The following is a 17,168-nucleotide window of genomic DNA, read 5'->3' as shown; positions in this document are numbered from 1 at the left end:
CTTGCACTCTGCATTCCAGCTGCTCTTTGTGGGTGGCTCTGGAAGGGATTTACCGTTCCTCTCACTCTCCCCTCTCCTGCCTCCAGCCAGTCGTTATATCATTATATCTCAAGATGCCGCAGAATGAGCTCCCAGGGCCCCACACCCAAAGGGAAGTCCTCACTCCCATCCAACAGATACTGAAGCAGAGTGCATGGGTGTCCTCAGCCCTGGTTTGCAGCTCAGCCACAGCTTTCTTGGCGCTGAAGCAGATGAGGTAGAGACAGGCCCAGAAAAAGATAGAAGAGGCATCAGGTAGACAAGACACAGCTTCGGACCAGATGTAGAGGTCTGTTCAGGAATTTAAAGAGCAGATAAGTGCCTCAGCTTGGCAGAGAGCAAAGCACCTTCCGGAGTAAAACTCAAGGTCCTTCTCAAGACAGGTTGTCCGTGATATCAGTTGGCATTGCTGCAAGAACGTAGGGGCAAAGTGGAGAAAGTGATGCTGAGAGCAGTCTGGTGAGCTCAGGCTGAAGGAGGGAAAGGCCTTTTGTCAGGCATAACTATAGGTTCACAGGAGAGTTCTTCCTCTAGACCTCCCCGGGGATGGTGAGAGGATGTCAGCTCCTTCTCACACCCACCGGCACATTGCTGCTGTCTTTCAAACCCTTCCGTGGCCCCTTCACCATCAGCTGTTGGCTCGGGCAGCGCAGCCCTCGGCCATCTGCACCCTGTGTTTACAGAGGGCTTGTCCCAGCCACCTGGCACTGACCAAAGCCCAGGCTTTGGTCTGGCTCAGACAACTAGGTAGAAATGCTCCTTGGGCCAAAAGGGCTTTGTTTCCACTCGCTTCTCTCACCCCTAGCACAATATCCTGGCTGTCATCTTTGTTTTGATCATTTTTCCTCCTTCCTCTTGATTTTAATAAGAATTTAAATCTGTTCTCCTCAACCCGTGTTTCATTCTGCGGCCAGGTGAGTAACTGAGCAAGGTTGAGAGGTTGAGTCATCAGACAATCCAGCTTCTTTATTTGGTTTTACTTTATTTTGCAGGGTTTTTTCTTAGTTTGCGGGTTAGGCTTTGTATAGTCAGGACACCACGAGCAAATAAAACTCTCTAGAAGATCTGATATCAGCAGAACATGAGTTGTTAGGGCAGGTCGGTTGGCCTCCTACAGCATCCAAATCGAACAGAGCTCTCGGGTGTCACAGGACATGGCAGAGGGCATTAGAAACATGAATGTCTCCAGGACACCAGACATTCATTTCCAACAAGTTTCAAGGGAGGAGACAGTTGAAGTAGCCAAAATCAAATGTTTAAAATGTAGGTAAAATGAAACACCTTGGCATAGCAAGGCTTACCCATGAAACACAAAAATGCAAGAACTAGGTTTGGTATATCTTTTGCTCCGAAAGAACTGTTAGCTGCACAAATCCTCATCTCTCTAAGCACAGTCTCAATCTTCTCTTTTCTCTTTTTTTTAAATTTTTTTCTTTCACTCTCCACCCCCGCCCACCCCCTCCCCGGTTACTGTTCTCTTACTTCGCACTCAAATCACCTGGCTCCCCCCTGCCCTGCTTGCCCACGGTGAGACCAGTGAAAAGCCCAACTTCCTGCTGTAGGCTTTGCGCCCAGCCATGGAGCAGCTGGGAACATCCCAGCCCTTCACCATCGGGGCGCTGAAGTCTCCGCTGTCACTCGGTGGGGACAGACCTGTGCACGACACCAGGCACGACGGAAGACGTAGGAACGCTCCTGGACTTCTGGTGAAGAACTGACAGCTCTCTGCAGCCTCTTTGCTAACGGTGTTTCTGCCTTGCTGGAGAAGTTGTAAGCACGATCCATACAATCCACTTGGCTACGGAAAGGCCCAAGGAAAATAGTGCAATACCCACGAAAGTGGAAAAGATGTAGGGATGTTCAGTCCCTGCTGTCAGAGGTGTGAGGGCCGGTATGGGAGGTTTCTCTCCCCATCATATCGCAGTTTATTCAGGGAGAGACAACAGGGTCCCTGCTGAGCAACGCGAGAAAGAGTTGATAGAAACAGAATAAGTAGCGGCGAGTTTCGTACTAGCTGTTATGTTCTTTGAGTGTTGGTGGAGTTGGACTGGAATCGAGGAAAATCTCATGCTTCCAATAGATATTCCAGGCTGAAATGAGTCAGAAACTGGAGAGTTCCCAGAAAACATTTATTTAGCCCTCTTAGCCAACTGGAAAAACTTCTCCAGAGGGGACCAGCACATTTCACTGTGATTTCTGCATTTTGTGAAATGTCTTTAAAATTCTTTCAGAGCAGCGTAGTTAACATACCTCATTTTGTAAATTGTTTTGAAAAAGCGCCTCAGTGTTTGCTTCTAAAAACATGAACATGAGATACAACTGTCATGATTTATTCTTTGTTATTTTAATCAAAATGGAGCCAAAGCTGACTTAAAAATAGTGATTACTGATTTAGAGGGATGATAGTTACAGAAAATTTCTGTCAAAACCCGGCCTGCTTGAGAGCTGAAGGCGCTGGATGGAGCGGGATGAGAGTACATCAGTGCAGTTTTGCTTTCGCAAAGATGGTGCAGCTCTTGCTGGGGACAGGAATGGACTGTCTGAGTTGGTCAAACTGCCTTTTTTCTGTGCTGGTCCAAAGCGAAGGAGATGCCGTGACTGCCACAATGAAATCCCAGACCAGCTGCTACAGGCTGACTCTTCTCGTGAAAAGGGTCTTGGCTTTCATCTTCACTCCACTGGTGAGTTTGGCCTTGGACCTGCATCGATTCGCGTGAGAAAAGCATTGCAAAAAACATTGCACTTGGCCTTGGTTGTTTAGTGCACCCCAGTGGAATGTGGAGGAGTGAACGCTGACCTGTGGGTCAGGCAGGTCTGTCTCCTCTGCTACTGACCTGAGATTTCTCCTGGGACATCTCTTTGCTTCCCTGCCTCCGTTTCCCCACAGGGACAGTGGTCTCCTCCTCAGCAGACTTTTCTCCCAAGCACCCCTTGCTCCCCTCTGACTAGATGTGGGTCCACACAAAGCCACCCACTGTGACCCAGCCCATCCAGCCGCCTCCATGTAGCAGCTCCCCTCCATGTCTGGGACTTTAATTTCATATGGCTCTTGGAGCGTCAGGTTTGGATTTTGAAACCATCCCAGTCCTGAGGGTGGATTCAACCCTCGCTCCCTCCAGTCGCTCCCCACTGCCTGTGTCCCCACTGCAGGCTGCGGCAGGAGCTGTGGGGCTACCCGTGGCCATGCCATGCATGGCCTTGTGGTGGCAGGAGGAGCCATACCTCTGGTTCGTGAAGGAGGTGGAGGTGCTCACGCATGGATAGGGAAAGAGGCTTCCTCAGCAGCATCCGGCCACCTGGAAATGCAGCTGCGCCTGTTGATAAATCTGCCCTTTGAAACACCAAGCTGCTCCAGACACAGCCGGCTCCAGCTCCGTTAAACATTTGCCGAGCGTCTAAAGGGCAGGATGGGAGCACAGGTCGCAGTGCACAAGTGGATGTGGGAAGCCAATGCCCTGACACTTCCCAGCACAGGAAAAAACACTCCCACACTTGCTCAGCCCAACACAGAGGTTATGTTGCTGTTATGTAGGCAAAGAAAGAGCCCACCTCTGCCTTGGGAAGCCCTTGCATGGATTGCGGAGGCTGGGAGAGGGCTGGGTGTTGCCGTGTGCTGATCCTGTTCATATGTGCCTTCTGGAGGCCCTTGCTGCAGCCAACACCACGGGGCAGGAGCAGGGGCAGGAGCAGGAGCAGGAGCTGGATGGGCTGCAGGCATCTCCCCATGCCGCTGCTCTCGAGGAACCAGCAGCGCCTCAGCTGAGGCGGCACCCTCTGAGCAAGGGTGCCACTGGAAGCGAACATGGTAAAAGGCCAGTTTAATTTGTTACCACGTAGCTAGTTTCTGTCATCTCCAGACTGTTTCTTAGAGGATGGCAAAGACAATTTTATTCAGAGTCTGTCATAAATTTTCCCAGTTAATAACAAAGAGAAGAATGTTCCCTGCTGACACAAACAGTTACAGAAAACAACAGTGATATAACTACTTATAACCACTAAGAATGGACATGAAAATGGATGAAAATTCAAGCATTAGAGGACTACCTAGCCCTGATGGGAGAAGGCTCTTCACCTTCCTTTCCACCTCCATATCCTCCCTTTCCACGCTCTGTTGGAGCAGGATCAGGTCCTGGGCCTCTGGCCACCAAATGCAACCTTGCAAAGTTTTGTAATCATAGAATGTGTTGGGTTGGAAGTGACCTTTAAAGGTCATCTAGTCCAACCGCCCTGCAGTAAGCAGGGACATCTTTAACTAGCTCAGGTTGCTCAGAGCATCATCAAGCCTGGCCTTGAATGCACAATCTAGCTGCTCAAAAACTTTTTTTCAAGGTGGGATCCACAGGAGGACCCACCATCCAAAACCCCCAGAGAAGATCACAAACAGAGCACAGTGGGTTTTTTTGGGGCTGATGTTGGCTTGGTTGTTGCCTTCAGCTCAGTGCATCGTCTTTGCGTGCCTGTAGTGAGAGGCATCTGTGTTGGAAAGACCTCAGACACTCATTGTCCTAATGTCTGTTGGAAATAGTTTGCTTCTGGCCTGCAACCCTGTGGGTTTTTCCACTCCTAAGGCAATACCAGAGTGCTCTGTCATGGGGTGGAACAGCCTCTCTTTCTGGTGCCTGGAGACGCAGTGCTGAGCCCTATCTCACCGGCCTCCTGAGACAGCCTCTGGCCACTATGGGAGCAGCATGGGTTTAAGGGATTTGGTGAGTGAGTGGGTACCCCCCAGCTATGCATCCTCCTGTCATACCATTCCCCATCCCTGGGCAGGAAAGCCTTGTGATTTCAAGCTGTTTTTTCCCCTTCTCCCATTGTTCCCTCAGGCTACGCAGGAAATAGAAGAGCAGCTATTTCCTTGCTTCTTTTGTTCAGCTGATCCCACAGCCCTTCCTCCCCAGCGGAAAACTTCCCGCAGTCCAGAAAGCCCCTATAAACCCAACACCCCAATGTTCACTGGCCAAACTTCACCTTTTCTGTTTCCCAGTTAATCATTCTCCACTGCACGCTCCACCGAAGGCAACTTTGCCGAGGTCAGCTTTGGACTTACAGACTATTTGCTGACCCGAGGCGGTGGTGCTGGGAGGAGTGACGGGTCTGGGGAGGTAGGGAAGACCTCCTGCTCCTGCCTTGCTTTTCTTTCTCACTCCATCCCTGGAGACCAGAAGGCCACACTATGATCCAGCAACAGCTGAGACAGCTCCTGCCAGAGAGGGACGTGGATCCTTCTGCTGCCCTCGCCCTGCTCAGTGGCTCGGCGGCAGCCGTGGTGGTCTGGAAATGGCTGGGCAATAGGCAGATCCAGAAGAAAATGGAAGAGGCTCGGAGGACCCGGGATGAGGGTGTGAAGAAAATGGCAAAGGTTGTCCAGCAGTTCAGGGAGCAGGTAAAACACATCCTTCTGGGGGGGGTCTGTGTCCCAGCAGGGTGTCTGCTGGTGTTCTTCAGCTCCTCCTTCCAGCTCATGCCTCCATAGCTTTTAAAATAAGGAGTCCAGGGGAGATGTACCAGCAGCCGTCAACAAGAGGAAAGGCTGCCTTGGGAGGAAGGGAGCTCACTGCCCTCCTCAAGATGGATGAGATGCGGTGGGAGTCTACAACCAGGGAGATGTGAATTACTCACTGGGAAGAGATTTTGGACAACACTGGTGATGAAGCACTGGACCTTCATTGATCCAAAACCCAATCCTTTCAGGATCTAGAAATGCCTCTTGCTTCTATGGATAGAAGCAAGAAAGCTTTTTCCTCTTCCTAAATCTAAGTTTGCACAGCTGTCCACACCCCTATATCTTTGTCTGTAAAACCTGGCTTCTGGATGGCTCTTGGAGAATCTTCAAAAGAGCTTTCACTAAGGTCCCCAGCAATTGAGACCTCCCGGCCCAGCACACTGCCCAGAAGATGCTTGGCCTAACTTAGCACTAATGAAGCACAGGGAGTTCAGTGTCTCCTGGGAGCAACTAGGACATGACATAGGGATGAACGAGGCAGGCACCCAACCAGCGCGGATGTGGCCCTGAAGTCCTGCTGCAACACTGATTTCTAACCACCTTTCATTCCTGCTCCATTCGCTTCTGAGTAGGTACTGGTTAAACCAGCTCATGTTTACGCAGGTAATGTACCTGAAGATAAAGCATACCAGCTACAAGTGATACATACCTTCACAACCTTTTTTCTTAAATATATATCTATAAGTATGATATAAATTGCTCAGACCCCTTCATAAATTCCCCAATTAAGAGCAAAGAGGAGATATATATCTATAAATACAATATAAAACCTTAAAAAAAGCTGGTGGCACTGAGAACTTCCAGTCGTCTTCACCTGAATAGACCTTGCCCACTTGTGAGTCCCTACTGACTTCTTTGCAATTTTCTAGGCTTGAGCTGTTAGATGTTTGTCCTCAGACTGGGCTGACCCATACTGTCTGTACCCATTTGGAGGGCTGAAGGGCCAGTTTGAGGGTTGTGTGCCCAGGCTGGTGTTTGTTCAGCTGAGATTACCTCTTGGTCAGTGGGTAAGTCCCACAGTGCCAGGAGGAAGGCTCTGATGTGAACCATTGCCTTGTCCCTTGCTGCAGTGGAGTCATGAAGCTCTTCTACGTCTTCAGAGACAGCTGGGCTCCTGTGCTCACCATGTCCATGCCATCCAAACTCAGGATGAAACACTCAGCAGCTCAAGGTCTAACCACCACATGCAGGTCCACCTTTCCAGCAAGCTCTGTTGATAACGTTGGCAAAACTTAAGAGATTTATCCTCTCTGAGACAAAGAGTAACTGGAGTTTCCCCTTCATCTACCCCTTGCAGGTCCCCAGTGTCCAGACGGATGCCATCCTGTCCCTGCCCCTGCTGGAACTCAGTCGGAGACTGCGGGAAGGGTCTTTGTCCCCCAAGACTGTCCTCTACACGTACTTAGAGAAGGTGAGTGCCTATCCACAGTGTGGTGGGCAAATCGCTTATGTTCTCCATGCCATGGTGTGTGGGCCAGTGGCTGAGAAGACTTGTTGAAGCTGGTGATTATGACAAGTCTTTAACATAGCAGATATCAGGAGAAAGATGTGAAAAGGCAGGGATCTCGCTGTCTCTGTGGTGGATTGACCCTGGCTGGACTCCAACCAAGCAGGACAGAGGAGGAAAAACATAACAGAAGGCTCATGGGTCAAGCTAAGGGCAGGGAGAAATCATTCACTAATTACTGTCACAGGCAAAACAGACTTAACTTGGGGAAATTAGTTTAATTTATTACCAATCAAATCAGAGTAGGGTAATGAGAAATAAAAACAAATCTTAAAACACTTTCTCCCCACTCCTCCACTCCTCCCTTCTTCCCAGGCTTAATTCCTGATTTCTCTACCTCCTCCCCGCCAGTGGCACAGGGGGACAGGGAATGGGGGTTGTGGTCAGCTCCTCACACCTCTTAAATGATCCTTCCTCCTCAGGGCGAGGACTCCTCACTCTTCCCCTGCTCCAGCATGTGGTCCCTTCCATGGGAGACAGTCCTCCACAAAATTCTCCAACATGAGTCCTTCCCATGGGCTGCAGTTCTTCACTAATTGCTCCAGCATGGGTCCCTCCATGGGGTGCAGTCCCTCAGGAACAGACTGCTCCAGCGTGGGTTCCCCACACGTCCACAAGGAACCTGCTCCAGCGCAGGCTTCCCACAGGGTCACAGCCTCCTTCGAGCATCCACCTGCTCCAGAGTGGGGTCCTCCATGGGTTGCAGGTGGATATCTGCTCCACCATGGACCTCCATGGGCTGCAGGTGGACAACCTCCCTCACTACGGTCTTTACCACGGGCTGCACAGGAATATCTGCTCTGGCACTTGGAGCGCCTCCTTCCCTTCTTCTTCACCGACCGTGGTGTCTGCAGAGTTGTTTCTCTCACATATTTTCACTCCTTTCTCCAGCTGCAGTTGTTGTGCAGCAACTTTTCCCCCCTCTTAAATATGTTATCACAGAGGTGCTACCACTGTTGCTGATGGGCTCAGCCTTGGCCAGCTGTGGGTCCCTCTTGGAGTGGGGCTGGCATTGGCTCTGTTGGACATGGGGGAAGCTTCTAACAGCTTCTCTCAGAAGCCAACCCTGTAGCGCCCAAGTTAGCAAAATCTTGCCATGAAAACCCAATACATTTCCTGGGTCGGACCCATCACTGGACAATCCTTTGAGATGGTTTGAGCTGGGATGTTCCGGGGAGGGCGTTACCATTCATGCCAAGCCACTGGCCCTTGGTTTGAAGATCCAGGTAGTTACTGAATGCAGCTGGGAAACGAAGCTGTTCTTAACTAACACCTATTCCTCCATGTGCCCGACAAAGGCCCTGGAAGTGACCCGTCAGACAAACTGCTTACGACATTTTATCCCAGAGTGTGAGGAGCAGCTCCAGGAAATACAACGGCAGGAGGAGAAAGGTCTGCTCTATGGCATTCCTGTCAGCATCAAGGATCACATCGGCCACAAGGTGCTTCCCTTTGTGCCTGTGAAGTGTCCCATCATGAGCTGGGCTGGGTGGTGAAGTGGTGGGACACAGAGAATGGGGAAGGGGCCTGATCCCTACCTGCTTACACCACGGGAAGCCTGGCTGGGTCCCCACATCTCATTGCAGCTGCAACCCTGGCGGTTAGAATCCTCCATCGGCAAAAATCCAACAGGTGAATAGTTATAGGCCCAAATGATTTCTTCTTTGATAGGTGAGACAGCACAGGCTGGGCTACACGGTTGTTTGGGTGATAACTCCCACTTCTACTCAGAGGTTTGCAGTATCAGAGATAAGAACATGGCTCGGCTTCTAGAAAGTCATTAGTAGCTGGAACCGTTAACCTCTAATCCCTGTTGTGCTGTAGCCTGGCCACTGAGCCCCTTAACAAATAGCCTGTGCATGAGACGGACAAGGGACCCCCCCACAGACAAGCCCTGATGAGGATTGACCACGCACTCCCGAGATGAATTTATTAGGCAGTCTCCTCCACATTGACTTACCAAGACAGTTCAGAGGGCCCTAAGCCCAAAGCAAGCCCCAAACACCAAGACTAACTGATAAAGGATCATACCTGTTTGCTGGGGATGTATATTCCCTCCCTGAACGTCCATGGTGGCTTCACTTGAACAGCAGGACACTGGGCTTGATCCTGAGCTAGTGCACCTATGGAGTTGCATCTGGGTAGGGGGAGTGAAACAGCATGGAAAAGAGCAAGGTCAGCTTCAGGAGAAGCCTTAACCCTGGAAGTGCTTGGCAGCCCTCTGCCAAGGATGGAAGGAGAGGCAGTCCTTGGCCCTTCATGCAAGGGCTTGCAAGGGAGTGGGTTAGTACCCCACCACCACCACCACCAAAGGGAACACCAGATCATCCTTCCAAAAACTGCAGGGGAACCGCACTGACCTTGTCCATTGTCACCTCTCCTCTCTGCAGGGGCATCTGTCGACCTGTGGGCTTGTGCAGTGCCTGGGCACTGTGGTGCAGGAGGACAGCGTCCTAGTCAAAGTTTTGAAGAGACAGGGGGCCATTCCATTTGCAATGACCAACGTGCCACAATCCCTCTTCAGGTAACATACATCATTAGAAATCTTTCCTCTGGTTGTGCTCCTGAAGCTAAAAACCAGCCTGTAGGTCCCGGGACAGGATCATTCCTGTCTCTTGAGATGTTTCCTGGATGAGTCCCTCTTCCACCAGCTGCCAACAATCTCATTCCAACTGAAAATAGCTTTCAGATAAGAGTAAGAGGAAAAAAAAAAACATGATGACATAAGAGAAATCAAGTGTACTTGTGCATGGGAGGGAGAGTGGAGGCTCATGGGAATGAGCCGTGTCCCAAGGGATTTATGGGATGGAAGGATGGGGTTGGCTATGTCTTGCTACAAGGGAGAGCCAAAAAACTCAAGGCATTAGGCCGTTCCTGACAGCCCGCTTGCTGGTTTTCTTCTCCCCAGCTACGACTGCAGCAATCCCACCTTCGGCCAGACCTTGCACCCCTTCAACCCCCAGAAGAGCCCCGGGGGCTCCTCGGGAGGGGAGGGAGCTCTGATCGCAGGGGGAGGCTCCATCCTGGGCATCGGCTCGGACATCGGCGGCAGCATCCGCCTGCCGTCCAGCTTCTGCGGGCTGTGCGGGCTCAAACCCACCGCCGAAAGGCTCAGGTAGGTGCCGGGGTCTGCCCTTCCCACCCGGCAAGGATCCTGCTAATTGACAAACTCAGCAGAAGGGGTGAGGTATTCAGGGGCAGGGGCAAGGGGGAAAAACAGAAGACAGTTTCTTAAAGGCTGGCTTACTTTGCTCAAAACTTCTCCCAAGAGGCAGCACTGTCAGGTTTTGTGGGGAAATGGCCACGTTTTCATTGTAGATCTGGCCTGGAGTTAAAAGGACACAGGGGATAAAGTGGTAAAGTAATGCCAAAGTGGAACGTTCTCGGTTAAACCAAAACTAAGATTTGTTGGGTTTAGTTTTTTTTCACTTTGACCAAAATTTACTGTTTCATGTGACTCAAATCAAATACTTTTAATAATTTCCATCTGGTTTGGGTCTTGCACGGAAGACCCCACTGTGCTATTCAAACGTATTGGGAATATCTCACCATTACTGAAATGACAATATACTGCTTTTTCTTTTCCCGCAGCCTGTCCGGAGTGAGTGGCCCAGTCAGTGGGATCCTGGCAGGTACATTAATTTTTTAATTGCTTTTCTCTATATGCTGTGAAGAGTCCTATGTCCTCCTCTAGGCCTGAGGAAAGCCTGAGACAACCAAAATCTCTCTGGAATCCATCTGAAACATCCCGCCTCATTGCCTGATCATCCCTTGCAGCCAAAGTGGCCATGCCGAGGGGTGGACCAGTGTTTGGCGCGCCCGTTTGCCTAACATGGATGTTTGCTCTCATCCCGCTCCAGTTCCTTGTGCGGTGGGGCCGATGGCGAGGGACGTGGACAGTCTGGCCCTCTGCATGAAGGCGCTGCTCTGCCAGGAGATGTTCCGGCTGGACCCCGCCGTGCCCCCCATCCCTTTCGATGAGGAGGTGAGTCCTTAAGTCAGCAAGCCATGGCTCGTTTGAGGGTGCTGCACGCTCAACGTATGCATTCTTTAAGGGCCCAGTTATCTTTACAGTACCGGTTTCCAGTAACTTGTTAGCTCTCTTTGAGGGCACAATTCATAATTATTAGGAAAAAAAAATAGGTTAATAAGTAGTTATCCTTTCTGCCTTCTCTGTTGGTGTGTAGCTTATCAGGTTGAGAGGCCCCAGAAAAGAGTGGGGAGGAAGGCAACACCAGGAGCAAAATGCTGGAAATTTTTAGGGGAAGACGAGACAAAGTCAGGAGCTCCCGCAGCAAATCTCTTGGCCGAGGACATTTCCTTTCCCTCAGCAGCAGATGAACTTCAGGGGGTTCTTCCGCCTCCATCCTTTGTAGCAATGGTTGAATCCACTGGTCTTGAGTGGCTGTGCTCAATCTGAAGGGAGGGATGAAGGGGAGGCTGGAGAGAAAGGTAAGGGTGGACATTGGGAAAGGGTAACCTATGGAAATTATAAGCAGCAAACCAGAAAATTAGTTACTCCCTAACTTCTGGAGCTTTCGCCCCCTTCTGCAGTGGGCTTCAGCACGGCGGCAGTCCTACCCCCAGCAGGGTTGGAAATGCTTGACCTAATGGTGTCTCTTTGCCCCAGGTGTACTCCAGCTCCGCTCCTCTGCGGGTCGGGTACTACGACACCGACGGATACTTCCCCCTGCCCCCTTGCATGCGGCGAGCGGTGCAGGAAACCCGGGGGGCTCTGCAGGCAGCCGGCCACCAGGTGAGCACAACCACCCCACGCTCTTCCTCCCGGGGCGTCCCCAGCTTTGCTCCTCGCTGCTGAAACCACCCTCCACAAACCAGACGTAGGCCCCAAGCCCAGCTGTGGGATAAGTGACCCACCAGAGGTATGAGATTAAGTTACTACAGCCACGTGACGCAACGCGGACACATGCCTACCCAGGGTAGCAGTGCCTCTCGTGAGGCAATTAGCAACTAGCACTAGCAATTAGCAAACTTGTATCTGCAAGGAGCCAGGGGTGTCACGAATCCATCTCTGCTCTCCTGGTGGCTGTGGTCCACACCAGACAGCAGCATCCATAAAGTTCTGCATTTGACCCTGGAAGCTTGCCCCAGCATTTTCTAGGTGTGTCCACCCCCAGCAGGGCTCTGGGAGGTGCTTTCCTCCTTCCTCTCCAATGCCAATAGAGACCTCTTGTCCTTCCTGGATCACTGACGGAAGTGGACCATAGGGCACGGGATGGGAAATACCTTTCCCTCCATCTAGACCTACCTGTGGAAACATGCAAGTGATTCCATGTCTGCGAGATGTCGATTCTGCTGGGAGAGGTGGGAAATCGGTGCAGGTTCTGGCGCAGTGACTGCCTGGAGCAGGATGGAGGAGGAAACAGCTCTGAAGAGATCTCAGAGCTGAGCCAAACAGCCGTTAGGGAGGAATAATCCCACGGGGAGATGCTTGGGCTGGTAAAGGGTTGAACCGGGGCCTCCGTTGGCGTGTGGAGCCCAGGGAGGTGCTGCTCTGCCTTTGAAGTATATCCACAGTTGGAAATTATTCACAACCCCCGGCAGCCACATAATCTTGTGTTTTGGTGCAGCTGGTGCCCTTTTCTCCACCTCGGATCCACTATGTCATGACTGAACTGTTTTTGAAGACGTTTTTTGCCGATGGAGGCCGTGCTTGGTTGGACGTGTTGTAAGTAGGCAGCAGCGCTGTGAAACCCCTCCATCCCCACGCCCCTGAGCACAACGCACGGGCAAAACGAGCCCATCCCTCCCACCCCAAACGGGACATATTCAGGTTTCTGAGAAAGGGCAGACAGCTTCTCTGGCATGACCCCCTCCTCTTGCTGTCTCTCAGCACAGGAGGTATTGTAGATCCAAGCTTAAAATCACAGGTGAATGGCTGCAAGATCCCGAGGCTGGGGAAGAAGCTGCTGGCTCTGATTCTGAAACCTCTGGTGAGTCTCCGGCCTCAGGCCCAAAGCGGAGTGGTGTCCGCAAGGCAAAGCTCGAGAGCGCAATGATACTGAGAAACACCTTTAACTGGAAACACTGGGATTTCAGGTCAAGGCACACGCTATCACTTTGGAAGGTCTTTCCTAGACCCCTGCTGGGATTTATCCAGTGCAAAGGAAAATGAGAGAAGGACCAGCCAAGAGCTGTAAAAGATTAATGCAGAGCCCGCAGCAAGTGGTTCCTCAAATGCTAGACCAAGACGTGCCCAGATTCATGCATTGGGATCACCGCAGCAGAGGGACTGGAGGTTGAAGGTCTGTCCCCATGTTGGAGGCCTCCCAAAGAGCACCCCTTCATGGAGACTCCTGGTGATTAATAAGGGCTGGCCCCTTTCATCAGCTGAGCATCCTTTCATAGGGCTTCTCTCCTCCATCCTCCATTCTCTCTGCCTCTCTGTCCAGTTGGGTTGTTCCCAGCTGACAGGATCAAAAAGCTAGCAGCGAGTGGGAGGCAATCAAAGTGCTTGCAGAGGTGTTGTTTCTGTGAGGTACCGAGCTAAAAAAAAATATGTTTGATTTATCAAAAATAATGAAAGGTGACTTGGTTACGGTCAGCGCATTCCTCTGCGAGCAGGAAATACGGGGCTGTAAGAAACAAATTGGGAACAAACAAACAACCAGAAGCTGGAAGCAAAGTAAATTTGGAACCACGAGGAGCATTTTTAATCACCGTCGCTCACCCTCAGTGCAGCATATCCCCAGGGACGGAGGCATGATTGGAGCGGGGGTTTCTCGGGACCGCACAAGTTGCTGCGTCCCCGTGTCATGTCCCTCACAGGAACCTCTTGCCTTTCCAGTTTCCCCGCCTGGCTGACTACCTGAGCGCCTTGGCTGGAATGAGGTATGGTGGCATTGTCCCCAGGGATGTCTATGAAAATGAACGGTACCTTCTCTAAGCGTCCACGGTGGGGTAGGGGGGTGGACTGGATTCACGACAGGCTCTGCCCTGCTCCCTGCAGGGGCTGTCCCTTCATCCTGGACACGGCTTCGGTCTTTAGGAACACATCTCCCCAGTGCTGCAGTGCCCCTAGTGTTATCCTGAAAGGACTGAGGGGCTCGGATGGATAAGGTCGTACAGGAAACCTGTGGCAGCGATGAGTACTAAATCCAGGCTCACAAAAGAAAACAACCTCTCTACCACTTCCAGACGTTTGTTGCTTAATTGCTTGGCCAAATGCCAAAGGAAACTTTAGAGCAATTGGGAAAGATGTATCATTTTAAATAACTGCTAAAATCACCGGGGCTTATCAACCTGGAGAATTATTTAAGCAATTCCTCCTCCTCCTCTTAAAGCTTAAAAATGTTGCTACGATTTCCACGTGCAGGTCAGTGAAGGAGATGTGGAATCATCACCATGAAATACAGGTACGGTTTGAGGACTCTTCTCTCCAGCATCATGTTAGAAGTTGAGGCCTTATGACAAGTGCCAGGTTGGAGGGTCATCAGTCAGACTGTGTGGGGCGGGGCTGGGGAGGAGAGAACATGGAGGAAAAGGCACAAAAGAGAGCGAGGAATGGGGTAGATGGGTCAACCCAGACAGGACTTTATGGGTTGCCCACAGTGCTCATACCCAAAGCCTATGCTTGACGGTCCCAGCCCAACAAAGCCTGTCCTGGGAGTGGGCACAGCTAAAGAGGGACCTTTCCAATTCCTGGCCACAGTCTGGCCCCATGCTGTGGAGGCAGACACTTACACCCTCCCCTGCTTCTTCCCTCGAGCATGGCGGCTGCTGCTGCTGCCCCCTTGGCCGTGCCAGAGCCTGGCGCATACCCTGGAGAAGTGAAGATGCTCCAGGCGTGGACATGGCCTCCATGTCATCTCCCCTCTCCTCCCCAAGGCATACCGCACCGAGTTCATCGCCCGGTGGAGGGAACTCCAGCTGGACGTTGTGCTGTGCCCTGTCCTGGGGCCTGCCTTCACCACAGGATACCCCGGGAAACTCCTCAGTAAGTGAGTTTGGGACCTTCCCGGGAGGGCAGAGGACCACAGTGGTTGAGACTGGACAGAAACACCTGCTACCATGGAGCTTCACCACCCACCTAAGCATTTTATGGGCATTAAGCAGGAAAAATCACCACCATAAAGCTATCTGAGCAGACGGGGACAGACATATAGATGAAGCGATCTGATGGCAGTTGTTTCTTGCAGTAGAACTTGGTGCAGCAGATGACCAGCCCTGTGCAATCTCAGGGGCTTCGGTGGGCAGGCAAAGTGTAAGTTTGAAGGAGGGGGCGACCACCCGCATTCTCTCTTCTGCTTCTCTCAGCTGCCATCTCCTCCACGATGCTGTACAATGTCTTGAACTTCCCTGCTGGGGTTGTACCCGTCAGCACGGTGACAGAAGCCGATGAGGAAGAGCTAAAGCTTTACCGAGGATGCTGCGGTGACCCCTGGGACCGGACGCTGAAACAGGTATGTGACCTGGAAAGTGTTGGAAGCAGAGACCGCTGATGGATGTCCAAGTAACAGTCTTGCTGAAATCAGGGGCTCCTAAATGTCTCCATCAATATGGGCATAGAGGAAAAAAAACAAACAAACAGAAAAATTCACCTCTTTTTTTATAAACCCCTTGCAAATCCCATTTCTCCTAAGCCCCAAAAACAGAAGTCAGTGTGGGGGTAGCACCCCCAGGCTGGATTATAGGCTGACACGAGAAAGGAGCCATGCAGCAAGGCTTCTTCGTGTAGGTCCTTGTGCCAGCGGCGGCCCACAGCACCGCACGCGCCTCCGGCTCCCTGACGCCTTCGCCAGGCCCAGGCTGCCAGCGGAGCACGGAGCAGGAGTGAGGACGCTGAGGGAAAAGGGATTTGGCTGCAAGACAGCTTAAAGCAGAGATGGACAGGGAGTGGTTGGGGGGGGCTGCCCAAGATTTAGCAACCATTTCTTCAAGGAAGCCCTCAAGAGCCTCCCCTTTGCCCCAGCGCGCTAACGCTGCTGGAATGGCAAGGCTCAGCCGCCCACCTCCCCAACCCGCCGGGAAGAAACGCTTGCCTAAACCAAGTCGCCAAAAGCCACTGGAGGTCCGCCCCAACCCCCCCTGCCCCACCACCTCGGTAACTCCTCACCGCTTGTGCCCCCGCTGCAGGCCGTGGCGGGAGCCGCGGGGCTGCCCGTGGCCGTGCAGTGCGTGGCCTTGCCGTGGCGGGACGAGCTGTGTCTGCGGTTCATGAAGGAGGTGGAGACCCTCAGCCGGGAGAAGAGAGCGGCGTAGCCCCCAGTGCCCGCGCCTGCCAGGCCGGGGGCGGACGGGACGGCGCTGCACGGGCTGCTCTTTTGCCATCGGAAGCACAAAGATTACAGCGAGGAGGGCAGGAGGAAGGAAAAGCCATTTCCTGACCCTCCTCCTTGCCAATAAGCGCGGATCGCATAAGGAACCAAGATGCCACGCAGAGGGCAGGACTGGCTCAAACTGGGTTCAAATGACGATAAATCCATGAACTGCACCTTCCTGGAGGGATGGACATGGATGGGGGTTCACCCTCGTCTTCATCTGTGCTGCTTCTCCCGAGAGAAAAGGATGACAAACGCTCAATAGTATTTTCTTGCCGGCACTGGAGTAACTTCATGTGGATGTAACCATGGGCTGCCCTGTACGGAACACAGCCATGTCTACCCTCCCCCTCACCGTATTTTGCTCACAAAAATAAAAACGTAGCTATTAAGCACCTCTTAGCATAAACTCCAGTAATCCTTCACTGATGGGTATGATTATACGAACGCACGGTTATTACTCAAAGATCATACAAACACCTTCCCACCGGACAGTAACAGCATCCGGCACCTTCACACCTTCCCCCTCAACCACAGCTTTCCTGTCCGTGAGGGATGGCCACAGCCACCGGCCGTTCCACAGCACCAAGCTCTTTCCACCACCAGATCTCAAGCATCCCAAGCAGGTTTCCAACCTCACGGCAGGGAGCATTCCTAGGAACCTCGTATTTCAGGACCTCGGGCTGCTCTTTCTGAAGGTAGGAGATAAGCAGAGACAGATGCGACTCTATTATGCAGATGGCGAGATCCGGGACAGAAAGGCTGAGATTCCCCAGATGGTGTTTATTAACCCAAACCTGCTCTTGTAGGATCAAAGGAGTCAGACAGGAGGGAGAGA

At 51.9% G+C, this 17,168-nt stretch overlaps 1 protein-coding gene across 1 annotated transcript; it reads left to right on the top strand.

Annotated features, from left to right (window-relative positions):
* Positions 1 to 5,124: 5,124 nt before the first annotated feature.
* Positions 5,125 to 16,722, top strand: LOC128913645 (vitamin D3 hydroxylase-associated protein-like). Its single transcript, XM_054211614.1, has 15 exons — positions 5,125 to 5,422; positions 6,840 to 6,953; positions 8,348 to 8,491; positions 9,440 to 9,573; positions 9,958 to 10,164; positions 10,641 to 10,681; positions 10,910 to 11,034; positions 11,680 to 11,805; positions 12,641 to 12,738; positions 12,904 to 13,003; positions 13,858 to 13,901; positions 14,386 to 14,425; positions 14,898 to 15,006; positions 15,327 to 15,472; positions 16,146 to 16,722. Exons 1-15 carry the CDS (start codon positions 5,213 to 5,215, stop codon positions 16,269 to 16,271), a joined length of 1,764 nt encoding a protein of 587 aa, XP_054067589.1. The 5' UTR covers positions 5,125 to 5,212; the 3' UTR covers positions 16,272 to 16,722.
* The last annotated feature ends 446 nt before the right edge of the window (positions 16,723 to 17,168 follow it).

This window comes from Rissa tridactyla, chromosome 8, assembly GCF_028500815.1.
Source record: "Rissa tridactyla isolate bRisTri1 chromosome 8, bRisTri1.patW.cur.20221130, whole genome shotgun sequence".
NCBI lineage: Eukaryota > Metazoa > Chordata > Aves > Charadriiformes > Laridae > Rissa > Rissa tridactyla.
Note: the sequence above shows the minus strand (reverse complement) of the source record. Positions and strands in the feature narration are given on the sequence as shown.

Excerpts from the sequence above, each read along its gene's own strand:
- LOC128913645 (XM_054211614.1), top strand. The coding sequence starts at position 5,213 with ATGATCCAGCAACAGCTGAGACAGCTCCTGCCAGAGAGGGACGTGGAT. Across the intron at positions 10,165-10,640 it reads CCCACCGCCGAAAGGCTCAG|CCTGTCCGGAGTGAGTGGCC; the intron begins GTAGGTGCCGGG and ends CTTTTCCCGCAG. Across the intron at positions 11,806-12,640 it reads TGCAGGCAGCCGGCCACCAG|CTGGTGCCCTTTTCTCCACC; the intron begins GTGAGCACAACC and ends GTTTTGGTGCAG.